This window comes from Phyllobates terribilis, unplaced genomic scaffold (genome assembly GCF_046119375.1).
Source record: "Phyllobates terribilis strain yellow unplaced genomic scaffold, ASM4611937v1 Scaffold_9__5_contigs__length_417890890, whole genome shotgun sequence".
Lineage (NCBI taxonomy): Eukaryota > Metazoa > Chordata > Amphibia > Anura > Dendrobatidae > Phyllobates > Phyllobates terribilis.
In genome coordinates this window covers 81138612-81165007 of record NW_027362769.1, presented here as the reverse complement: position 1 = coordinate 81165007, position 26396 = coordinate 81138612, and the positions used below count along the sequence as shown (strand labels likewise).

At 42.4% G+C, this 26396-nt stretch overlaps 1 protein-coding gene across 2 annotated transcripts; it reads right to left on the bottom strand.

The window, feature by feature from the left end:
• Positions 1-26396, bottom strand: LOC141161604 (uncharacterized). 2 transcript variants are annotated; one of them, XM_073646641.1, is made up of 6 exons: positions 26141-26396; positions 8213-8376; positions 7910-8123; positions 3366-3466; positions 2086-2223; positions 1-430 (listed from the first exon to the last, which is right to left on the bottom strand). In XM_073646641.1, the coding sequence occupies exons 1-6, from the start codon at positions 26249-26251 to the stop codon at positions 343-345; spliced, it is 816 nt and encodes a 271-aa protein (XP_073502742.1). In that variant the 5' UTR covers positions 26252-26396; the 3' UTR covers positions 1-342. The 2 variants fall into 2 exon arrangements, with proteins under 2 accessions (XP_073502742.1, XP_073502743.1); XM_073646642.1 differs by having other exon boundaries at positions 26124-26261.

Sequence of the window (26396 nt, the reverse complement as noted above, 5' to 3'; positions counted from 1 at the left end):
TGTGGGAAATGTTATTTATTTTCTGTGACATAACTCTCTGATTTAAGAGCATAAAAATTAAAAGTTTGAAAATTGAAACATTTTCACCAAATTTTAGATTTTTTTCTTAAATAAATGCAAGTCATATTGAGGAAATTTTATCACAATCATGAAGTAAAATATGTCACAAAGAAAACATCTCAGAATCAGGGGGATCCGTTGAAGCGTTCCAGAGTTATTACCTCATAAATTGATACTGGTCAGAATTGAAAAAATTGGCCCGGTCAGAAAGGTGAAGGGGGTTAATATGATAAAACAAAGGTAAACACTACTCTGAATATTTGGATTTATCAAGTCTCCACTTTAATGTTTACAAGCAAGAATGCAGTAGTATTTCATATACATGTTCAGGCAGTCAGAATCGGCCTTTTCTCCAAGTATTTTTCGGAATCTGTAGCAATAAAATATATTCAGCATTTAGAAATGTATAAATGATTTAGAAGACTGTTATTTTTGCTCATTAAATTTTATATTGTGATCTATTATAAGTGTTCCATTAAAAAAAACCTTTATTATTATTATTAATTATTTGTAATGCAAAATTCTACAATTGACTGATATTCCTCAAGGGGAAGGGGAAGAAGTGCATAAGTGTCTACCACAAACGGTGAAATTCTGCTCTTTTATTAACTTTATGCTAAACCTTTTGTAAATCTTTATGCTAGTTACTGTTTTTATATTAGTAATGACCTTTTACTGTGATTATGATTCTGGATTTATAATACCTGCTGAGGACCACTGAAGTGCACCTTAATGGGGTGGTCTGAATGCGAAAGTACATTTTATCAAAATCCCTATCTATTTAATGCCATAATCTAAGCTATTTTCTAATATACTTACTTTAAAAATTCCCTATCTACACTATCTAACTGTTAATCTATTGTTTTATTTCCTGTCTGATGACAATTTGTTTGAGAGCCCCCAGTACATACTGGGCTTCTCAAAAGAAGTGTCACCAGAGCAGGGGGCAGAGGCTGCAGTCACTGACACAACCTCTTCCCCCTGCCTGAAACGAAATGTCATGAGTGACGCTGGTTTCAGGCGTGGAGAAAGTCCCTGCTCTGTCCCTGTGCTGTGCACTTTGCAATTTGCACAATGACAGAGCTTGTTCTCTGGTTGACTCAGATCTGCAGTAATGAGCCGGTAATACAGCAGCACTGTGCATGATTGGAAGTCTTCTGCTCTTCCGATTATGCACAGTATGCCTCTCTGAAGCCGGCACGCGTACACCCAGCTTCAGACGATCAATGATGCGAGGGGAAGAAGACAAGCGCATGTGCAAGGTACATATAGCGCTAGTGATAATGCTGTCAGTTGTAAGTTATGTTATGACGTCCACAGAAAGACCGGGAACAGGTAGCAGAGGTCCTGGAAGACGAAGAACAGTAGCAGAGGTCCTGGAAGACTAGGAACAGGTAGCAGAGGTCATGGAAGAATGGAAACAAGTAGCAGAGGTGCTAGAGAACTGGGAACAGATAGCAGAGGCCCTGAAAGCTGCAGGCATACACGAGAAGACTTGGAAGCATCAGGCAGACACGTAGCAGAGGTCCTGGAAAACCGTGAACAATTCGCAGACAGAAATCCGGGGCAGCTAGAAAGTCACAATACCAAGGCACAGGTTTGTGTCTTAGTATGCCCTTTATAGGCCTAGGCAGATGATCACATGGGATCATGCCAGGCCATCTGCCATGCCCGAAGTGGAGCATAACAGAGTTCAGCTGGAGTAAGGGGAGCAAAGCCCGGATCCAGGATAGGTGCGTAACAATGGGGATGCAGCGTTGGTTCAGTAAGTGAGTATATTTATTATTGTTAAAGCACCCTGGGTCCATTGAGCTCATTGATAAATAGTCAACAGTCACTTTAATATTTCTAGACCCAGAAAATGATTGTGTTATTATATGGAGCATTTGTATTATTCCACATGTGTTTCTTCTTCAGGACATGTAACAATCTATTTTACCTTATTGCAATCTTCCCAGATGAAAACTAGAAGTCCTTAAAATGACATAAATAATACAGAAAACCATGCAAATGCCCATGACACACCTTTTTTCAGTTTGTATTAGAAATTTTTCTGCTTTTTTCAAATCTTTTTCTTTAAACTGCTCACACAGATAAATGGCCTGGATAAATCCAATCATTTCTGGAATAGACAGCTGAATTTTGGCAGTTATATCTGTAATACTAGAAGAGAAGAATGTGTGCTTGTGATATAGTTTATTATGAATTGACTCTTAGCAATGGATCAATTAAAAACAGGTGAAACTAGGATGGAACTTATGTCTTATGTCTTATGTCTTCTGTATTTAATCTGTTTTAGTGTAGGTTCATACAAACTTAATTTTAATCCGAATGCTGTCCATTAAAAAATTGGCAGCACAAGAACCATTGTTATTCAATGAGGCAGTGTAGATCAGCAATTTTTTTCACTGACCGTATCTGCATGTGAATAAAATCGCAGCATGCACTAGTTTCTTCTCTGTGTTAGATGAGACTCGCCCATTCAAGTCTATGGGTGCACAAAAAGAATTGGATGAGATAGTATTTGTATAGCATCCATTTTTTATGGATACTTTGCAATTATTTAACCTAGGAAACTGTAAATGGTCTTGTAAATTATTAAGTGCTGTTGTAAAAAAAACAGATTGCATATGAACTGCTCATGTCTGTCAAGTGAGAAAAATTGTATTGAGTTTTCCAGATGAACTTAACCTTACACATATTCCCATAGACTTTAATGGCCAAGGCTACCTTTGATTGGCTTTACTATACCATGTAATGAAATAGCTGAAATGGACTTATGCGGAAGCCCACCTAGCTGCTCCTGAGGTCATATCAGCCTTTTTTGGCTGATCCAATCTTCTGCAATGTGTGATGGTAGCCATTTTAGGCACTTTGCACAAAGCAAAGCAAATTATTAACATTTGCCATGTTCAGCAGATTTCTAAAAATCCAACACAAGTTTGATGTGAATCGAATCGATTAGCTTATTTTTAAGCTTATGGGAAAATCTAGAAAGAAAACTATCTGCAAGGTTTGGTACTCTCTTTTCCCTGGTCATTACATCATGCTTTGTGAGTACAAGATATCATAATCCACTGTTAGTGTTTTGTATTCCACAGTTGAAAGCTGAATGAAGATTTTCATCTCATGTCCACGTTAACTGAATAAACTATATGATTTGAAACAAATTTGAAATAAATATAATACTTATAAAATAATTACTTCTAAAGAGATCAACATTGTGGGAGACCTATAAAAAAGTGATCTTTTACAAACCAGTGTCAGTCAATAGATAAGTGGATAACCAACAAGTAAAAACTTACCGTTCCTTGTCTTTTAGTGGAATAGCTTCATATAAATGTTGGTACCGACAAAACATGTCCATTGTTGATTTATCAGCATACTGGAACAATGTATCCCACACCTGCAAAAAAATTCAAAAACTATTAATAGAAAAACAATTACTGGAGATTTCACCATGATTGGACTGGCCATAATCTTTAATGCAGCCAAAGTTTTGATAAAATAATGAACCCCAAATATAGCAGTTCCTTAAAAAGATACAACCCCATTTGGATAAAATCACATGCCACTTGAATTTATTTCTTCTTAGATAGTTCCCAAATTACCTATTAGATCTTATTGAAAAAAGGTTTAGCCTGTGTTATGATAGCAAAAATTGCAATTGAAATTGGAAGTTCACATATTTTATGTAGATAGAATGGATACTCAGGACAATTTCTTCTGGTTGGTCCAAGAAACTCCAATCTAACACAAATGAATTCAAATATGAGCAAACTATTGTCCAACTAAATCACTGCTAGAATAAAGACCTACTGTATCTCAACATCAGTGATTGTTAAAGAAGCACTTCCATCAAAGTTTTCATCCTCTTAATATATTGCAGTCATCATATTATATAACACTGTGTACTTACAATTGCTCATTTTGCCTTTCTACCCAGTAAATTCTTATCTTTTTTCTGCTCTATGTAGAAACAGGAAGTCTCTTTTCCCTGCATTTATCATTCCTCTCTTCAACTCCTGACCCAGCTGCTCCCTCCTCCCCCCTGTGAGGAACTTTTTCAGTTACTCATGACTCATACAGGGAAAATTGACTTCTTGTTTCTACATAGAACTTAAAAGGATTCAGCTTGTCAGTTTTTAAACATGTAATGAAATGGACCTAATGTAAAGAGAAGAGTTAACTAGGTGATAGGGCAAAATGAGCAATCATAAGTACACAGTGCTATATAATATGAAGACTGCAATATTTAAGAGGATAACAATTCTAATGCAAGTGTTTTTAAGCAGTATTTTAGAGAAAGAATTGTGGGAAGTACTGGTTCTCTGGAGTATGGAGAATAAAAGCTCTATGGAGGAACCTTTGCAAAGAAGCTCTTGCAGAATTAAAAAGACTATTGGATATTGAAAGTTCCAATTAAGAGAAGTGACTACTCCATAAGTGACTGTCTGACCCTTTAAACAATTTTGGCAACATGACTTGGGATAAATGCCAAGCCAGAAATGGATCTATAGACCGTCTGTTTCGAGGTGCTTGCTCTCCATCAATGTAGAGCAGGTTGGCTGGCTGAGTGCTATGTGATTGAGACAATGTGGGGGAAGTACTGTTTCCCTTCAAAGTAAACTTGTCAGCTGATCCATGGACAGCATGTATTAGGCCCTCGCTGTTTGAACTCAGCCAGGTATGTTTGACTCTGAATAGATGTGGTGTTTCAGAGAAAAACATAGTTTAAAAACCGTTAAAGACTTGATGGACTGATGTATACCAGGGCGGCTTCTTCCCTCCCTCTACCCTGGATTGACAGGTCTCTGCCTATTCGCACAGCTAGCTAGTGACCTGTCAGAGAAGACAGTTTGGACCTGGTGGATTTTCTAGTATGTTTCTCTATGAAACACTGCATCTTTCAAAGTCAAACATACTTGGCTATGTTCATACAGCCAGTGCCTGATACATGCTGCCCCTGGATTGAGCAGAATGTATCAGCTGTCAAGTAACATTTATAGAAATTAGCTGAGTATGGAGTCATAGGCCACGGCCCCACTATCAGTATTTGGTCAATATTCGGTCAGTATTTTTTCTCAGGAGTGGGAGCAAAAATCAGGAGTGGGTGAAAAATTCAGAATTGGTGACTTGTTTCTATTATACCTTTTCTCTGATTTTTCCTCACCTGATTTTGGCTGCAACTCCTGAGAAAAAATGCTAACCAAATACTGATATCGGGGCCATAGCCTAAGAGACAATATTGTATGGGAGAAAAATAGGCCTGTTGCAAATAACTAGAGACTATTGGATACCAGTGAGAAATCATAACAAGCATCAGTGAATGATAACAGCAGAAATAGCATATCCACTGTCCCGTCAAGGCTCAGCTGTTCTCCTGGCTTCTATACTTACCTCTCTCTCCCACGTTCTCATCGCTTCATAACTCCTCCTCACTTCATAGCTCCTCCTCCTCGGGGGTGGGGCCAATAATCTCTTCTTAGTGCATAAATTAAACATTCACCTCCTCTCACTCCTGTTTATCAGTCTCACCCAAGACTCAAACTCACAATCACAGTAGACTGGCTGCTTTATCCACTGAGCTACAGCCCATATTGATAAAGATAGGATACTTTGGTTATCATAACTCTACATTGCAATGAATCCAGAAGCAGAGTATACATCTCCATAGAAATACATTGTATATATAACAATGTATTTTTATGGTGGCTGTATACTGAGGTGAAGAATAATATTTATATTGTTCCTATAAGGCTATGAGCCCATGCTCTGTAATGGCAGCGTTTTGGATGCAGCTCCACTGCGTTGCGTCCAAAACGCTGCATTCTGCATTAGAAGACCAGTGGATGGATTTATAGAAATCCCATGCTCATTGTGCTTCTATTTGATGCTGCATAAACTCAAGGCGGCGCGGATTTACAAACCACAGCACGTCAGTTTCTGCTGCTGTGACGCTAGTCTGCACTATGAAATTTCCATAATTGAATGTATTGGATGTGGTAACTCTACATGGTTTAGGGAACACATGTGGATTTACCTGCATGATTATAATGCAGCATTTTGGACGCAGCGAGAATACGCTGCGTCCAAAGTGCTGCTGTTACTGATCATGGTAATGTAGCCTAAAATTATTTAAAAAAATAAGCAATTACAAATTTTTTTTGTTTAGCATCTACTCAGGTCTTGAACTTACAACCTTCATGTGACAGATAGAGGGGAGCTTTATTATTCTGAGCCACAAGCTCTAGTGATGTAGTTAGAAGGATTTCATGTACTTGATCTGTAATGCATAGGCTGATGGAACTGATAGAAATACACTGCTGTGTACAATGTATTTATTTTTATTCTACAGGGAGAATCAGGGTATGTGCGCACGATGCATACCAGCCTGCGACACCGACGCTCCGGAATAGTCGCCGGCAGCTTCTACTCAATATGCAAATGAACGGTGGCATATTTTTTTTTCACCCAGGACTTTCCTCATAGAGGTTGGGTCTATGGTTAAAGCCTGCAAACAGATCACAAGAGAAATTGACATGCTGTGGGTCTGAAAACACATGCCACATGTCTGTTTCCACAAGTGATCCGCAGGTGCACAGAGACACATAGTGGACATGGGATTTCTAGAAATCCCATCCACTATGCTGTAACATCTGGCCGCTGCATAACACGCAGCATCAAACCTGCAGCGGGTCTGGATCGTGTGCACATACCCTAAGAGATTTTTTCATCTTATAAAAGAACTAATATTAATAATAATAATGAAAAACACTTGATAATTAAAAAAAAGTTAGTTTTAATGCGTTCATTTTAAAATAATGAACATCACAAATCAGCAAATAACATGGACATACTTGGTGTCCCTGTAATCATAACAACCCGCACAACACAGCGATCAGATTATTTACGGGGATTGGTAAAGGACGTAAAAAAAAAGTGGTGTAATTTATATTTTTCTCTATTAAAGCCATAAAAATATAATAAAACTGTAACGCTGAGGCCGTGTTCACACATAGGGTAAATGCTGAGTTCTTTCTGCTGCTTTTTTCTGCAGGTGGCCGCACCACACGACACAGTAACAATCTTCTCTGATTATGGCGTGTTTGCTGCATTTCTTTTATGCGTTTTCCCGCTTATTTGATAAAATTTTGGGGCAGATATGAAGCAGAGTTTTTAACGCTTTTTAACAGTACAGAAAAGCTTTGATTCTTATTGTGTAGTTTGGAGCGGATCCTACAGAAAACAAAAAACACAGTATTTCAATATGTGAACACGGCCTTACAGACACAAAACAGCCAGATGACGTATAGTGAAGCTACATAACGATGAGAAAGTTCCGACGGCTCTGACTGTGAATGAGGACCAAAAAATAATCCACAACTAGAGATGAGCAGGACGCACAGATGATGTCTGGCTGCCCCGGGTGATCAAAAGCTGCCAGCGACACTGGAAGATAAGAGATTCGCAGCCTCCTGTCCGGCTGCTAGTTAACAATAACCTGGACGCTGGAACAGAGACCCGGGAATCCATCTGCTCATCCCAATTGGCCTGGCTACAGCGGACAGTCTTGGATTTGAGTCTACAACCTGCAGTCTATGGAGTCTGCTGAATGACTCTCATTACCAGCACCCCTCTGACACTCCTTTTGGCGGGGGAGAAAGAAATAGTAAATGGGCGTGGATTGGGGTGTGGCCAAAATGTGCCGCTGCGCACTACACACACCACATAATGGTGCCCCTCTTTCTGTTCTTCAAAAGTTGAGAGGTATGGTAGACTATACTGTACAAAAGGGAAGGAGTATGGATTCTACATACATTATATCCAATTTAAATCAAAAAATTACCTCTGACATCACTACATTCAGGTCGGATGACAAATTGTTATATTCAAACTCAGGGACTGGTTCATAAGAATGGATAGCCAAGCATCCTCCCTTCTTCAATACTCGCATTGTCTCATCTAGAAACTTGTCTACTGTGAACCAATGAGCAGCTACACCAGCATGTACCAGATCCACAGAAGCATCCTTCACAGGTAACTTCTCGGCCGGAGCCATCCTAGACAGAGGACAGACGATTGCCGGTGTCACTTATGCCATCTCAGGCTCCCACATCAGCAAAATTAGGAAATCCAGTTTAGTACTCACATGTATGACACATTTTTTGCCAAGGTCATCTGTTTAGCCACATTAAGTTGGGATTCACTGATATCTAGTCCCCGGACCTTCTTGAAGTGAGGAGCTAGAGGTAAAGTGTAACGTCCAGTCCCGCAGCCAACATCCAGCGCCATTTCAAGGGGCTGCCCATTTGCCTTTATAAAAGGGTAGAGTACATTTAGCAAAGTTAAAATTCATTCCATATACATTATGTGTACTTAACAGAATGACATACATGCTAGTCACATACAACAATCATGTGGTAACTGTATCCATTTACATACATTGTACATTCACTTAAGTTTACTGGAGCACATTACTACAGATTTTTAGCTCATATGAGCATCATTAACCCCTTAAGGATGGGGCAATTTCTAGTTTTTGCGCTTTCATTTTTTCCTCCCCTTCTTTCAAGAGCCATAACTTTTTTATTTTTTCTGTCCACATAAACATGTGAGGGCTTGTTTTTTGCAGCATGAATTGTTCTTTTCAATTACACCATCTATTTTTATCATGGGGTTTCTTGTAAAGTGAAAAAAAAAAATCCCAAGAGTGGCAAAATAGCAAAAAAAAGTGCAATTTCGCAATTTATTATTTTTTTTAATTATTTACAGCATTTATTTTAAGAAAAAAAATGACATGGCAATATGATTCTCCAGGTCATTACAATTACGAAGATAGCAAACATACATTATTTTTGTTTTATTTAAGTGGTGAAAAAAATTTGTAAAAAATAGAGAATTTTGCTTGTGATGCCATTTTCCAAGAGCCGGAACTTTTTCAGTTTTTTGAGGCATAGAGCTGTGTGATGGCTTGTTTTCTATTCCCTTAGCTGGTGTTTATATCAATATAATTTTATGGTAGATACGATGTTTGAACACCTCTTATTTAAATTTTTTTGAGTTGTTGCTTCTGCCAAAAAACGCAATTCTGATGTTTTGATTTTTTTCTCATTACGCAATTTACCCATCAGATTATTTTTTTTTATATTTTGAAAGATCAGGCTTTTATGAATGCAGCAATAGCAAATATGCATATTTAAAAAAAATATTTCCTAATTTTTAACAAGGGAAAAGAGAGGTGATTTTTTTTTTATATTTATTTTTACCTTTCACTGTATTTGTTAGTCCCCTTAGGGACTAACTATCATCCGATTGCTTGTGCTGTATACAGAGATGCCACAGTATTGCTTTATACAGCAAAAATCTTACGCTTCTATGAGTGCCAGCCATGGTCTGACTTTTACAGGAGTACCATCATGGCAGACACAAGGATCCACCCACGGCTGTTAAATTAATTAGTCAGAAAGTAGAGTGGTAGTCAAAGTATGGTTGTTGTATTGCATTTACTTACAGAGATTTTCCCAATTTTCTTTTTTCTTGCATTGGCTATTTTGAAAAAAATGGCAACATGAAGTGTAGTTATTGGATTATAAAAATAAACTGATAAGTTGTCCCATTCATGTCAAAGTAGTTGTCCATTACTAGAACAAACTCTTCTCAATCTGAATGTTTGCCCCCACCCAGTGGAAAGAAAAACACATGTACTCATCTCCCGTGCCGATGCAGTTCAAGCGCTGTAGGCACTCGAATTCTTGTGGCTCACGTGCCTCTCAATTTTTGAACTACAGAAAGAGGGACAAATTATTTTGGTCATGCCCCCAGCCATATCCCAATCCACGCCTATTTGTCACTTCTTTCTACTCTGGCAGGAGGAGTTGTCAGAGGAGCAGTGGCAGTGAGGGACACTCAACAGACGCCTGAGACTGCAAGGCGTAGATCCAAATCTGGGACTGTCCCCTGTATCTGGGACACTTGGGACTAGAGCTAAGCAGATCAATTCATGGGACTCCTTTCCAGGTCAGTGGTACCTGACAGTTGGACAGGAGGTCGCGAATCTTTTACATTCTGACATACCTGGCACGTCTTCTGATTTGCCAGGGGTGGCGTAATGTCATCTGTGCATCATGCTCATCTCTAGTTGGGACCTATGGAGTTATTTTTTGTTTTTTTGTTCCTTCATTCACAGTCAGAGCAGCAGGAACTTTCCTATCTTTATGTAAGCTTCACTATATGATATCTGGAGTAGTAGTAAGAGCACCCACCTCTCGTCAACACGCCCACTTCCGGTTTTTGACAGGTGCCCTGCCCCTTTTTGGCACATGTCCCGCCTCCACTTCCGGTCCAAACCCCTCCCCTCTCCTCCCCATTCTCCACCCACTCTCCGCCCCTATGTGTGTCAATACCTGTTACGTCAGTTCCGTCCCCACCCCCGGAAGCAAACCCTTACCGCCCCTATGTGTGTCAATATCTGTTACGTCAGTTCCGTCCCCACACCGGAAGCAGCCCATGTTCAGCCTCTGTTACGTCCCCCATGACCGCCCACATGCCCTTCACCCAAGGTTGTAGATTAATGTGTAAGCGGCGTATGTAAGAAAAACATGTCAAGACATGTTTTTGTGAGAAAAGGCAGCCCCAGGATCCCTAGGGTTAGCATTCTGTAGTGTTCATAATAATGACGTAATAAAAGTGTTTAAAAAAATATACATTTATTGTAGATTCACTTAGAGGTATACACAAATCAAGAAATGGAAAAAGGTGTAAATAGATTTCAAAATACAACATTATACAAGCAAATCTATAGGTTACAATACATTTCAATGCTAATATTTAAAAAGTTAACCATGCGCTCGGCGACAGCGGCGCGATTCTCTGTTTCGACAGCAAACGTCCTCTAGCGGCTGGCGTTGAGGTAACGAGTACTTGTGATGGTGTTTTGAAGGGATTTGACGGCGCACTCAACATAATTTTTAATTTGTTCAGAGCGTCTCTGGTCGTATGGTGACCGATCACGGTCGAAGGTATGTTTAACTCGGTCATAGCCCTCATAAAAATGTCCCATCTTTGTGGAGTGTTCTTTTTGTGATTATTCATACCCGTAACCTTCATTCTGTCAACATGTCTGAGAGAGTGAGGCGTAACTGGGCTCTCTTGAAAAAGCTGGTGAAAGCAAACGCGTCGGAGAGAAAGCTTATTCTGAAGACCGCCGGCAGAGATTTAATCGCTGCCATCGCGGAAATAGCTCTCAATATTCTGAAAGGGCGGCTTCCTCTCAAAGAGCGCCAAAGAAAAATATTCCAAAAATGGCGTAGAGCTATAAGAAATCTGAGTGACAAAAAAGTGTCCATTCGGAGAAAACAGTATCTATTGAAAAAGTCTGGAGGCTTCATAGGGCCGCTTCTAGCTATTGCTATACCGCTAATAACGATTTTAATAACCGGTAGATGATGGAACGTGCTGAGAAAATGTAATGTACTTGGTTCCGGCGCATGAGATTAACAGACTAATAAACGTTGGTCCACCGGTGCCTACCGTGCGTCAGACGACACTCCAAAGGTTAGACGACGAAATCGGCGACATTCTACGCCGCACTGATTTGCCTGACGACGTAAAGATTAAAAAATACACTGAAATACTACAGAGAAGTTTGCTGCATGCTAAGCGCGAAGGTTTTGAACTTACACATTTAAACCTTGTGATCCCTCCTGACGGTGAACAAGCACCATCACCAGCGGGTGAAATAGAGATACGCCCCTCTGCCCCTCAGTTTGTAGATCACCTCAACCCCCGTTTCCGAAAAAATGCAGATATACTACTCAACAGTTTCTTGCAACACAAAGACATTGCTACATGGACTGAGAAAGGTGAATTTCTCTACAAAGGGACCGTCATTTCCGGCACCCATATGTTGGACCTTGTATGGAGCACTCTGCAAAGTCACGGACTAACCAAAAAGAACACTCCACAAGGATGGGACGTTTTTATGAGGGCTATGGCCGAGTTAAACATAACTTCGAGCGTGATCGGTCACCATAAGACCAGAGACGCTCTGAACGAATTAAAAATGATGTTGAGTGCGCCGTCAAATCCCTTCAAAACACCATCACAAGTACTCGCTACCTCAACGCCAGCTGCTAGAGGACGTTTGCTGTCGAAACAGAGAATCGCGCCGCTGTCGCCGAGCGCATGGTTAACTTTTTAAATATTAGCATTGAAATGTATTGTAACCTATAGATTTGCTTGTATAATGTTGTATTTTGAAATCTATTTACACCTTTTTCCATTTCTTGATTTGTGTATACCTCTAAGTGAATCTACAATAAATGTATATTTTGTTTAAACACTTTTATTACGTCATTATTATGAACACTACAGAATGCTAACCCTAGGGATCCTGGGGCTGCCTTTTCTCACAAAAACATGTCTTGACATGTTTTTCTTACATACGGCGCTTACACATTAACCTACAACCTTGGGTGAAGGGCATGTGGGCGGTCATGGGGGACGTAACAGAGGCTGAACATGGGCTGCTTCTGGGGCGGGGACGGAACTGACGTAACAGGTATTGACACACATAGGGGCGGAGAGTGTGAGGAGAATGGGGAGGGTAGGGGAGGAGTTTAGACCGGAAGTGGAGGTGGGACAGGTGACAAAAAGGGGCGGGGTACCTGTCAAAACCGGAAGTGGGCGTGTTGACGAGAGGTGGGTGCTCTTACTACTACTGTCTGGCTTTTGGTGTCTTTAAGGCCATATTCATACATACAGTTATATGAAAAAGTTTGAGCACCCCTATTAATCTTAAGCTTAATGTTTTATAAAAATTTGCGTTTTTGCAACAACTATTTCAGTTTGATATATGTAATAACTGTTGGACACAGTAATGTTTCTGCCTTGAAATGAGGTTTAATGTACTAACACAAAATGTGCAATCTGCATTCAAATAAAATTTGCCAGGTGCATAAGTATGGGCACCTCACCAGAAAAGTGACATTAATATTTAGTAGATCCTCCTTTTGCAAAAATAACAGCCTCTAGTCGCTTCCTGTAGCTTTTAATGATTTCCTGGATCCTGGATGAAGGTATTTTTGACCATTCCTCTTTACAAAACAATTCCAGTTCAGTTAAGTTTGATGGTCGCCGAGCATGGACAGCCCTCTTCAAATGATCCCACAGATGTTCAATGATATTCAGGTCTGGGGACTGGGATGGCCATTCCAGAACATTGTAATTGTTCCTCTGCATGAATGCCTGAGTAGATTTGGAGCGGTGTTTTGGATCATTGTCTTGCTGAAAGATCCATCCCCTGCGTAACTTCAACTTTGTCATTGATTCTTGAACATTATTGTCAAGAATCTGCTGATACTGAGTGGAATCCATGCGTCCCTCAACTTTAACAAGATTCCCAGTGCTGGCATTCGCCACACAGCCCCATAGCATGATGGAACCTCCACCAAATTTTACTGTGGGTAGCAAGTGTTTTTCTTGGAATGCTGTGTTTTTTTGCCGCCATGCATAACGCCTTTTTGTATGACCAAACAACTCAATCTTGGTTTCATCAGTCCACAGGACCTTCTTCCAAAAAGAAATTGGCTTCTCCAAATGTGCTTTTGCATACCTCAGCCGACTCTGTTTGTGGCGTGCTTGCAGAAACGGCTTCTTTCGCATCACTCTCCCATACAGCTTCTCCTTGTGCAAAGTGCGTTGTATAGTTGACCGATGCACAGTGACACCACCTGCAGCAAGTTGATGCTGCAGCTCTCTGGAGGTGGTCTGAGGATTGTCCTTGACTGATCTCACCATTCTTCTTCTCTTCCTTTCTGATGTTTTTCTTGGCCTGCCTCTTCTGGCCTTAACAAAAACTGTCCCTGTGTTCTTCCATTTCCTTACTATGTTCCTCACATTGGAAACTGACAGGTTAAATCTCTGAGACAGCTTTTTGTATCCTTCCCCTGAACAACTATGTTGAATAATCTTTGTTTTCAGATCATTTGATAGTTGTTTTGAGGAGCCCATGATGCCACTCTTCAGAGGAGATTCAAACAGGAGAACAACTTGCAAGTAGAGATGAGCGGTGTTCGACTAGAAGTGTTCGCCAATCTCAAATTCGAGCTGTTTTGGGCGGTGTTCGAGTTGTTCGACGAACCCGAACGATTTGCAAAAAATTTGGCTATTCGAGGTTATGTTCGATAACTGTTCGTGCACCAAAAGCGTGTCCTGCATGTCTGGCGCTATTTAGAGCACCAATCATGCAGGGATTGTCTGCCACTCACTGTAATGCCACAGCCATGGTGGTTGTGGCATTACAGTGATTGCCCAAATCGATGGGAACAGTGCTCACAGTGAAACATGAAAAGCCGGCAATTCAGCAGCGGCATACACCGGTACCCCACAATTTAGAACCGAAAGAATAGAGCTTCACACATAGATTAGATAGATAGAAACATGTCAGCCACATATATATGAAGTACAGTGACAGTGTTGCTTACTGTACTTGTCATTTAGTGTAAAGGATTTATCAAAAAAAATAATAGTGTTTTCATGCATCGTCTCTTTAAAAAAGCCGGCCGGCAATTCAGCAGCGGTACCCGACAATTTGGAATAGAAAGAATAGAGCATCACACATAGATTAGATAGATAGAAACATGTCAGTCACATATATAAGAAGTACAGTGATAGTGTTGATTACTGTACTTGTCATTTAGTGTTAAAATAAAGGATTTATTTTAAAAAAAATTGGCGTGGGGTTCCCCGTAATTTTAGGCTCTAGCGGAGGTTAAGCAGACGGCTGGGGCAGATGTTTGAAGCCTGGGAAGGGGGTAATACCCACGGAACTTCCCAGGCTACTAATATCAGCCCCCAGCGGAATACTTAGCCTTTACTAGCTATTAAAATGGGGGACCCCCCCCAAAAAAAATGACGTGGGGTCCCCCCTATTTTAATAGCTAGCAAAGGCTAGGCAGACAGCTGGGGGCTGATATTAATAGCCCAGGAAGGGTGCCATGAATATTGGCCCCCTCCCAGGCTAGAAACACCAGCCGTCAGCCGCCCCAGAAATGGCGCATCCATAGGATGCGCCAATTCTGGCACGTAGCCTCGCTCTTCCCACTGCCCTGTAGCGGTGGCAGTGGGGTAATAGGGCTGGGGTTGATGTCAGCTTATAATGCCACCTGACATCAAGCCCAGGTTAGTAATGGAGAGGCGTCTATAAGACACCCCCATTACTAACCCCATAGTCAAAGTTAAAAGAAAACACAAACACCCAGAATAAAGTCCTTTAATTGAAATAAAGACACAATCCTTTATTGTTCTAAATTAAACCATACTTACCACCACGCCCATTCCAGCTGAAGCCAACGATCTCCTGCAATAAAAGTAAAATAATAAAGCAACCTCATCCTTACTTTTCCATGGTTCCCAGGACAGCTTCAGCTCTGCTACATCGAGATGACAGGCTGGACCGCAGCAGAACGCTGCCATCCAGCCTGTCATCCCGCAGACACTGAGAAGCGCAGGCATGCTTGCGCTCCTCAGTGTCTCGCTGTGACGGCATCCAGATGAGCCGACAATGAACTCGGCTCACCTCATGCACGTCACTGACAGCGTGGGAGAATTCTCCTGCACTCAGCGCTTCAGCGTGAGAATTCTCCCACGCTGTCAGTGACGTACATGAGGTTAGCTGAGTTCAATGTATATGAATGAGCTCACCTCATGCACGTCACTGACAGCGTGGGAAAATTCTCCTGCACTCAGCGCTTCAGCGTGAGAATTTTCCCACGCTGTCAGTGACGTGCATGAGGTGAGCCGAGTTCATTGAACATGAATGAGCTCACCTCATGCACGTCACTGACAGCGTGGGAAAATTCTCACGCTGAAGCGCTGAGTGCAGGAGAATTTTCCCACGCTGTCAGTGACGTGCATGAGGTGAGCTCATTCATATACATTGAACTCAGCTGACCTCATGTACGTCACTGACAGCGTGGGAGAATTCTCACGCTGAAGCGCTGAGTGCAGGAGAATTCTTCCACGCTGTCAGTGACGTACATGAGGTGAGCTGAGTTCATTGGACATGACCTCAGCTCATCTGGATGCCGTCACAGCCAGACACTGAGGAGCGCAAGCAAGCCTGCGCTTCTCAGTGTCTGCGGGATGACAGGCTGGATGGCAGCGTTCTGCTGCCGTCCAGCCTGTCATCTCGATGTAGCAGAGCTGAAGCTGTCGTGGGAACCATGGAAAGGTAAGGATGAGGTTGCTTTATTATTTTACTTTTATTGCAGGAGATCGTTGGCTTCAGCTGGAATGGGCGTGACGGTAAGTATGGTTTAATTTAGAACAATAAAGAATTGTGTGTTTATTTCAATTAAAGGACTTTTTTCTGGGTGTTGTGTTTTTTTTAAATACTTTACTAGAAATTCATAGTGGTCATGTCTAATATTGGCGTGACCCCATGAATTTCGGGCTTAGGGCCAGCTGATAATGCCAAGCTGGCCCTAACCCCTTTATTACCCAGTGAGCCACCGCACCAGGGCCCTGGATGAGTTGGGTACAGCGCCAGAAGATGGCGCTTCTATGAATGCGCCATTTTCCGGGGTGGCTGCGGACTGCAATTTGCAGCTGGGGGGACCCAGAAAGCTTGGGCCTCCCTGCGCTGCAGATTCCAGCCCCCAGCTGCCTAGTTGTACCTGGCTGGACACAAAAATAGGGCGAAGCCCCACGTATTTTTTTTTTTAATTATTTCATGAAATTCATGAAATAATTAAGAAAAAAAGGGCTTCCCTATACTGTTGTGTCCGGCCAGGTACAAATAGGCAGCTGGTGGTTGGGGGCAGCCCGTTCCTGCCTGCTGTACCTGGCTGGACACAAATATAGTGCGAAGCCCCATGTCAATTTTTTTCTTAATTATTTCATGAACCTAGATGGTGGCCCGATTCTAACGCATCGGGTATTCTAGAATATGTATGCGGCAGACCCGGCGCAATCAGCAGAGCGGTGTTTAAATTTGGCGCCAAAATCGCTGACTGGTTGCGGCCAGCAACCGCGACCAATCAGCAAAGCGGTGTTGAAATTTGGCAACTATATCACTGATTGGTCACGGCCGGCGGTCGCGACTAATCAGCAGAGCAGGGTTTAAATTTTGCACCAATAATGCTGATAGGTTGTGGTCGCGACCAATCAGCAAAGCGGTGTTTAAATTTGGCGCCAATAATGGTGATTGGTCACGACCTCGACCATTCAGCAGAGCGGTGCTTAAATTTGGCGGCAACAATGTTGATTAGTCGCGGCCGGCATCGCGACCAATCAGCAGAGCGGGGTTTAAATTTGGCGCCAATAATGCTGATTGGTCGCAATCGCCGGCCGCGACCAATCAGCAGAGCGGTGTTTAAATTTGGCGTCAAAATCGCTGATTGGTCGCGGAAGGCAACTGTGACCAATCAGCAGAGCGGGGTTTAAATTTGGCGCCAATACTGCTGATTGGTCGCGGCCGGCAACCGTGACCAATCAGCCGAGCAGGGTTTAAATTTGGCGCCAATACTACTGATTGGTCGCGGACGGCGACCGCGATCAATCAGCAGAGCGGGGTTTAAATTTGGCGCCAATCTCGCTGATTGGTCGCGGCTGGCGTCCGCGTCCAATCAGCAGAGCGTTGTTTAAATTTGGCGCCAAGCTCGCTGATTGGTCGCGGCCGCTATTTAAATGTGGCGCCCAAATCGGTGATTGGTCGCGGGCAGCGTCCGCGACCAATCAGCAGAGCTGTGTTTAACTTTAGCGCCAAGATCACTGATTGGTCGCGTGCGGAGAGCGCGACCAATCAGCTAATCGTATTGGTGAGGACCGGGGAGCGCCGCTGCCTGGTCGGATACTTCCGTTGCGAGAAGCCGGGAGATGAGCGACTGCTCGCAGCAGAAGTATCTCGACCTGCAGCGCCGCTCCCCGGTCCTCCCTTGACACCCTAGCCGCTGATGTCCCCACAGTATCCGCATGGTGTTACAAAGATCTGGACATTTGTGTTAAAAATCGCTGATTGGTCGCTGGCGCTGCCCGCGACCAATCACCGATTTGGGCGCCAAATTTAAATATCGGCCGCAACCAATCACCAATCTTGGCTCCACATTTAAACACCGCTGTGCTGTGCCACATTTAAATAGCGTCCGCGACCAATCAGTACAGCGGTGTTTAAATATGGAGCCAAGATGGGTGATTGGTCGCGGAGGATATTTAAATTTGGCGCCCAAATCGGTGATTGGTCGCGGGCAGCGCCAGCGACCAATCAGCGATTTTTAACACAAATGTCCGGACCTTTGTAACACCATGTGGATACTGTGGGGACATCAGCGGCTAGGATGTGAAGGGAGGACCGGGGAGCGGCGCTGACATCCAATTGGTCGCGGCCGCTATTTAAATGTGCCGCACAAATCGGTGATTGGTCGCCGTCTTGACCGCGACCAATCACTGATCTTGCCGCCAAAGTTAAACACTACTGTGCTGATTGGTCGCGGACGCTGCCCGCGACCAATCACAGATTTGTGCGCCAAATTTAAATATAGGCCGCGACCAATCACCGATCTTGGATCCACATTTAAACAACGCTGTGCTGATTGGTCGCGGCCGATATTTAAATGTGGCGCCCAAATCGGTGATTGGTCGCGGTCTTGGCGCGCGACCAATCACTGATCTTGCCGCCAAAGTTAAACACTACCGTGCTGATTGGTCGCGGACGCTGCCCGCGACCAATCACCGATTTGTGCGCCAAATTTAAATATCAGCCTCATGCACGTCACTGACAGCGTGGGAAAATTCTCCTGCACTCAGCGCTTCAGCGTGAGAATTCTCCCACGCTGTCAGTGACGTACATGAGGTGAGCTGAGTTCATTGGACATGAGCTCACCTCATGCACGTCACTGACAGCGTGGGAGAATTCTCACGCTGAAGCGCTGAGTGCAGGAGAATTTTCCCACGCTGTCTGTGACGTGCATGAGGTGAGCTGAGTTCATTGGACATGACCTCGGCTCATCTTTATGCCGTCACAGCCAGACACTGAGGAGCGGAAGCATGCCTGCGCTTCTCAGTGTCTGCGGGATGACAGGCTGGATGGCAGCTTTCTGCTGCGGTCCAGCCTGTCATCTCGATGTAGCAGAGCTGGAGCCATTGTGGGAACCATGGGAAGGTAAGGATGAGGTTGCTTTATTATTTTTCTTTTATTGTAGGAGATCGTTGGCTTCAGCTGGAATGGGCGTGATGGTAAGTATGGTTTAATTTAGAACAATAAAGAATTGTGTCTTTATTTCAATTAAAGGACTTTATTCTGGGTGTTTGTGTTTTTTTTTTTAACTTTGACTATGTGGTTAGTAATGGGGGTGTCTTATAGACGCCTCTCCATTACTAACCTGGGCTTGATGTCAGCTGGCATTATAAGCTGACATCAACCCCAGCCCTATTACCCCCTGCCACCGCATCAGGGCAGCGTGGAAGAGCGAGGCTACGTGCCAGAATTGGCGCATCCTATGGATGCGCCATTTCTGGGGCGGCTGACGGCTGGTGTTTCTAGCCTGGGAGGGGGCCAATATTCATGGCACCCTTCCTGGGCTATTAACATCAGCCCCCAGCTGTCTGCCTAGCCTTTGCTAGCTATTAAAAAAGGGGGGACCCCACGTCATTTTTTTTGGGGGGTCCCCCATTTGTATAGCTAGTAAAGGCTAGGTATTCAGCTGGGGGCTGATATTAGTAGCCTGGGAAGCTCCATGGGTATTACCCCCCTCCCAGGCTTCAAACATCTGCCCCAGCCGTCTGCTTAACCTCCGCTAGAGACTAAAATTAGGGGGAACCCTACGCCAATTTTTTTTTTAATAAATCCTTTATTTTAACACTAAATGACAAGTACAGTAAGCAACACTGTCACTGTACTTCTTATATATGTGACTGACATGTTTCTATCTATCTAATCTATGTGTGAAGCTCTATTCTTTCTGTTCTAAATTGTCGGGTACCGCTGCTGAATTGCCGGCCGGCTTTCTTAAAGAGACGGTGCATGAAAACACTATTATTTTTTTAAATAAATGCTTTACACTAAATGACAAGTACAGTAAGCAACACTGTCACTGTGCTTCTTATATGTGTGACTGACATGTTTCTATCTATCTAATCTATGTGTGATGCTCTATTCCTTCTTGTCTAAATTGTCGGGTACCGGTGTACGCCGCTGATGAATTCTGAGCAGTTTGTCAGCTTTTGGACACCTTTGAAGGTGTTTTCTATGTGTTTCTATGTGTTTTTGTTTGCCAGCCATTGGTTTTAACGGTGTTCGACGGTGTTCTAAGGTGTTCGACGAACAGTTCGACGAACAGTTCCTCGAACATCCCGGTGTTCGACGAACCGAACCGAACCCGAACACTACGGGGGTGGCTCAACACTACTTGCAAGTGGCCACTTTAAGTAGCTTTTCTCATGATTGCATACACCTGGCTATGAAGTTCAAAGCTCAATGAGGTTGCAAAACCAAAAAAAGTGCTTTAGTAAGTCAGTAAAAAGTAGGTAGGAGTATTTAAAACAAGAAAATGATAAGGGTGCCCATACTTATGCACCTGTCAAATTTTGTTTGAATGCAGATTGCACATTTTGTGTTAGTACAATAAACCTCATTTCAAGGCAGAAACATTACTGTGTCCAACAGTTATTACATATATCAAACTGAAATAGCTGTTGCAAAAACACCAATTTTAATAAAACATTAAGCTTAAGATTAATAGGGGTGCCCAAACTTTTTCATATAACTGTAGCATAAATACTGTGCTTTTTGTTTTCTGCAGGTGTCTGCACCTAACTACATAATAACAATCTGCTCTGATTATTGAATTTTTGCAGAATTTTTGATGGGTTTTTGGCGCAGATGTGAAGCCTCGTTTTTAATGTGCTTTTTATAGTTGAGGTCACCGCAGTTCATCGTATGTTATCAGTGTGCACATGTGCAGGACATTTTGTGGCCTGTGGTGCAGGAAAAAAAAGACATCTCAGCATGTTTTGCCCACGGACACACGGTCTATAGAAACACACTGACATGTGCACAGACCCATTTGAATGGGTCTACTTGAGTAAGTGTCTCCAGCACATGTGAAAACTGTAACCACATGAATCAGAGACACTGTTGTGTGAAGGAACCTTAAGGGTGAGTCTGTAAAAAAATGCAAGGAAAAAAATTATTTTCCATTTTTAATCATAATCAAAGCTTTTCTTTTCTGTAGTATTAAATAAAGCATTAAAAATGCAGGTACATGTCTGCACAAAAAACGCATCAAATATGATGGAGCATGCATAAAAGAAAGGCAGCAAACATTCAATAATAATCAGAGAAGATTAAACATGCAGAAACATGCAGAAAAAAAGCAGTAAAAAAATACAGCATTTATGCTACGTGTGAACATGGATTTAATAGAGAAAAAATATCAATTACGCTATTTTTGTACGCTATTTACCAATCCCCATAAATAAGATGATCACTGTGCAGGTCATTAAGATTACAGGGACACCAAATATATCTGTTATTTGCTGATTTGTGATGTTTATGACATTTTAAAAAAGCTAATTACAAATGACATTATTGTAATTGTTTTTCATTATTTTTTAGTAATTCTATAGGAAGAAAAAAAAATTATTATTCTCCCTCTAGAATACAAATACATACATCTGTACACCACAGTGTATTTCTATCTCTATGTGTCTGTATCATCTGTTTATAGGTTTAGTGATCAAGTATAGAAAATTCTCCCAGTGATGTCACTGGAGCCTGTGGCTCAAAAACTTTAGCTCCTGCCTTCAATTATACTGATAACAATAAGAACCTTGGCATTCTCTTGATGAGCTTCAAGAGGTAGTCACCGGAATGGACTTCCAACAATCTTGAAGGAGTTCCCAGAGATGCTTAGCACTTGTTAGCCCTTTTGCCTTCACTCTGTGGTCCAGCTCACCCCAAACCATCTCGATTGGGTTCAGGTCTGGTGACTGTGGAGGCCAGGTCATCTGGCGTAGCACCCCATCACTCTCCTTCTTGGTCAAATAACCCTTACACAGCCTGGAGGTGTGTTTGGGGTCATTGTCCTGTTGAAAAATAAATGATGGTCCAACTAAACGCAAACCGGATGGAATAGCATGCCGCTGCAAGATGCTGTGGTAGCCATGCTGGTTCAGTTAATTTTGAATAAATCCGGAACAGTGTCACCAGCAAAGCAACCCCACACCATCACACCTCCTCCTCCATGCTTCACGGTGGGAACCAGGCATGTAGAGTCCATCCGTTCACCTTTTCTGCGTCGCACAAAGACACAGTGGTTGGAACCAAAGATCTCAAATTTGGACTCATCAGACCAAAGCACAGATTTCCACTGGTCTAATGTCCATTCTTTGTGTTCTTCAGCCCAAACAAGTCTCTTCTGCTTGTTGCCTATCCTTAGCAGTGGGTTCCTAGCAGCTATTTTACCATGAAGGCCTGCTGCACAAAGTCTCCTCTTAACAGTTGTTGTAGAGATGTGTCTGCTGCTAGAACTCTGTGTGGCATTGACCTGGTCTCTAATCTGAGCTGATGTTAACCTGCGATTTCTGAGTCTGGTGACACGGATAAACTTATCCTCAGAAGCAGAGGTGACTCTTGGTCTTCCTTTCCTGGGGCAGTTATCATGTGAGCCAGTTTCTTTGTAGTGCTTGATGGTTTTTGCAACTGCACTTGGGAACACTTTCAAAGTTTGCCCAATTTTTCGGACTGACTGACCTTCATTTCTTAAAGTAATGATGGCCACTTGTTTTTCTTTACTTAGCTGCTTTTTTCTTGCCATAATACAAATTCTAACAGTCTATTCAGTAGGACTATCAGCTGTGTATCCACCTGACTTCTGAACAACACAACTGATGGTCCCAACCCCATTTATAAGGCAAGAAATCCCACTTATTAAACCTGTCAGGGCACACCTGTGAAGTGAAAACCATTTCTGGTGACTACCTCTTGAAGCTCATCAAGAGAATGCCAAGAGTGTGCAAAGCAGTCATCAAAGCAAAAGGTGGCTACTTTAAAGAACCTAGAATATAAGACATATTTTCAGTTGTTTCATACTTTTTTGTTAAGTATATAATTCCACATGTGTTAATTCATAGTTTTGATGCCTTCAGTGTGAATGTACAATTTTCAAAGTCATGAAAATACAGAAAAATCTTTAAATGAGAAGGTGCGTCCAAACTTTTCGTCTGTACTGTACGTACAAGTTTAAATCACCTTGTTTTCCCAGTTAAAAAACAAAGAAATAAAAATAATAATAATTAAACAGATTTGATATTGCCATGTCCATAAAAGTCAGAATTATCATAATATAAAATGATTTAAACTGTATGTCAGATGTGAAGAAGAAGAAAAAATAGAAATGCTACATTTGTGTATTTTGGTAGTCACCTTTCCCACCAAAAAACACAAAAAACGATTAACACATGGTATGTACCCCAAAATGATGAGTAAAACTTTCAGCACAGCACTCAAAACACAAGCCTTCACACAGTTCCATCGACTGAAAAGCAAAAGTTATGGGTTTCAGAAAATGGCAACACAAAACCATGGGCGTGGGGAGCAGTGAATATTCATTCTCCCTAATCACGGGCGTACAGTGTAGCAGCAGCGCGGCTTCTGCTGCGCTCGGCGGTCATTTGTGCCCGCTACTAAAGAGCATGACTATTCACCCCCTCTCCACATCCATGGTAGTGGAGAGGGGGTGAATATTCATGCTCTTTAATAGCAGGCACACGCGATCGCCCGGCAGCAGGAACCGCACTGCGGTTACAGTTTGCGCCCACTATCAAGGAGGGTGCAGTCACTGCTCCACACACACACAGTCCTGACATGGGGAGCAGTGACTCTTCCGGCACGCCATCTCCCTTTGTGAGCGCGCATGTCAGTGACGTCACGCGCGGCTCACACAGGGAGATCTGTGCTGGCTGCAGAGGAGAACACAGCGCTGAAAGGTGAAGTAGGAGTGTTTATTTTTTTGTGTAATGGGGATGGAGGTTCCAGGCATACCAGGAGGTGGGGGTGCCAGGCATGCCAGGATGTGGGGCTGCCAGGCATACCAGGATGTGGGGCTGCCAGGCATACCAGGATGTTGGGGTGCCAGGCATACCAGGATGTTGGGGAGCCAGGCATACCAGGATGTGAGGCTGCCAGGCATACCAGGATGTTGGGCTGCCAGGCATACCAGGATGTGGGGTTGCCAGGCATATCAAGATGTGGGGGTGCCAGGCATATCAAGATGTGGGGGTGCTGGGCATACCGGGATATGAGGGTGCCAGGCATACCAGCATGTGGGGGTGCCATGCATATCAGGATGAGGGGAACCTTCCATACCAGGATGAGGGGGGCCATGCATGCCAGGATGAGGGATGCCAAGCATACCAGGATGAGGGGTGTCAAGCATACCAGGATGAGGGGTGCCATGCATACCAGGATGGAGGATGAGTGGGGCCATGCATACCAGAATGAAGGGGGCCTTGCATACCAGGATGAGGGGTGCCATGCATACCAGGATGAGGGGTGCCAAGCATACCAGGATGAGGGGGACCTTACATACCAGGATGAGGGGTGCCAAGCATACCAAGATGAGAGGGGCCAAGCATACCAGGATGAAGGGTGCCATGCATACCAGGATGAGGGGTACCATGCATACCAGCATGGAAGCTATTAGAACAGAATTATGGGATATTACCTCTATAACAGTGTCAGCAGCAGACCCTCTCCCCCTTAACAGGGCATCATGACCACATTTTTTGCTTACATTTTTTTTCTCCCTATTTTCCTCCTCTAAAACCCAGGTGCGTCTTATGGTCCGATGCGTCTTATAGTCCGAAAAATACGGTAATCGTACTGACCTGGAAAATCATATTGCTGGTTCATTTTTAACGCACAATGAATGCCGCAAGGACAAAACCTGAAAAACTATTGAAAATGGCATTTTTTCACTATTTCACACCACTTGGAATAGTTTTTTCATTTTCAGCACACTATATGTTAAAACTCATCCTACAAAAAGAATGAAAAGCCCTCATACGGCAGTATCTTCTAAGGGTATACTGCAGTTAGGGTGCTAGGTTTTTAAACATTGTGATACGTTATTTATTTATTAGTTTTTGCTTATGTAGCATCATCATATTCCACACCGTTTTACAGACATTATCATTGCTGTCCCCATTGGGACTCACAATCTAAATTGCCAATCAGTATGTCATTGGAGTATGAAAGGAAACCAGAGAACCTGGAGGAAACCCACACAAACACAGGGAGAACATACAGACTCCTTGCAGATGTTGTTCTTTATGGGATTTGAACTCAGGAACCCAGCGCTGCAAAGCAACACTGCTCTGATAGGGTGCCTAACTGTATCATTTGGTGATTTATTTTTACATTTGTTTTTTTTATTTAGCTATATAGCAAAATATATTAATACGCAAAATTATATGTGTCTCGCAGACATTGTATGACATGATAAGACAACATGCCTGTATTTAGATCTACTGCTATTAGGACAATCAGTATGCTTTGAGGCTATTGTGGTTTTGTATTTACAAATATTGTCTAATGCATTTATATAGTAAAGGGTAAGAACAAGGCATAGTAGGGCCAGTTCACATTGAGTGGGGCGCACAATTGCTCATCTCAACTTCATCAAGTCTGTGTAAGATTACATGAAGAGCCAGAGGATATGCAAAAGCCTACATCCATAAAAGATCTGTGGTTAGTTTTCCAAAATGTTTACAACCTCCCTGCCAAGTTCCATAAAAATCTGTGTGCATGTGTAGCTACTGTAGAAGAATTTATGCTGTTTTGAAAGAAAAGAGCAGTCACACCAAATATTGATTTGATTTAGATTTTTCTTTTGTTCATTCACTTTGCATTTTGTTAATTGATCAAGTAAACTACTAACCCTTCTATTTGTTAAAGCATTCTTAATTAGCAGCATTTTGTCCACACCTTACTAAAACTATTGCACAGTAGTGTTATGCTGTTATTTTATGGGGAATACAAGTATTTTGTAAAACAGGCTTACCTTATTATTATACTTACTTTTCCTTTCACATAAGATAAAACCATATTGGTGATTTCATCAGAGACTGGAATCATATACTTTTGATAAATTAATGAAAATGCTGACTTCTTGAACAAGTGGACTGCCATAATGATCTCTGCTTGCTTTGGTTGTTGCTAGATCTGATGTAAAAATCTGTTAAATAAATAGAAAAACTATTACAAACTATTATTACAGTGTCCATTTCAAAATGTTTTTATTTGTTTTGCCTTTTTTTGTAGCAAGAACAGAGCA

Excerpts from the sequence above, each read along its gene's own strand:
- LOC141161604 (XM_073646641.1), bottom strand. The coding sequence starts at position 26,251 with ATGGCAGTCCACTTGTTCAAGAAGTCAGCATTTTCATTAATTTATCAA. Across the intron at positions 8,124-8,212 it reads GCAAAAAATGTGTCATACAT|GATGGCTCCGGCCGAGAAGT; the intron begins GTGAGTACTAAA and ends TCCTCTGTCTAG. Across the intron at positions 2,224-3,365 it reads CCACTAAAAGACAAGGAACG|TATTACAGATATAACTGCCA; the intron begins GTAAGTTTTTAC and ends CTTCTCTTCTAG.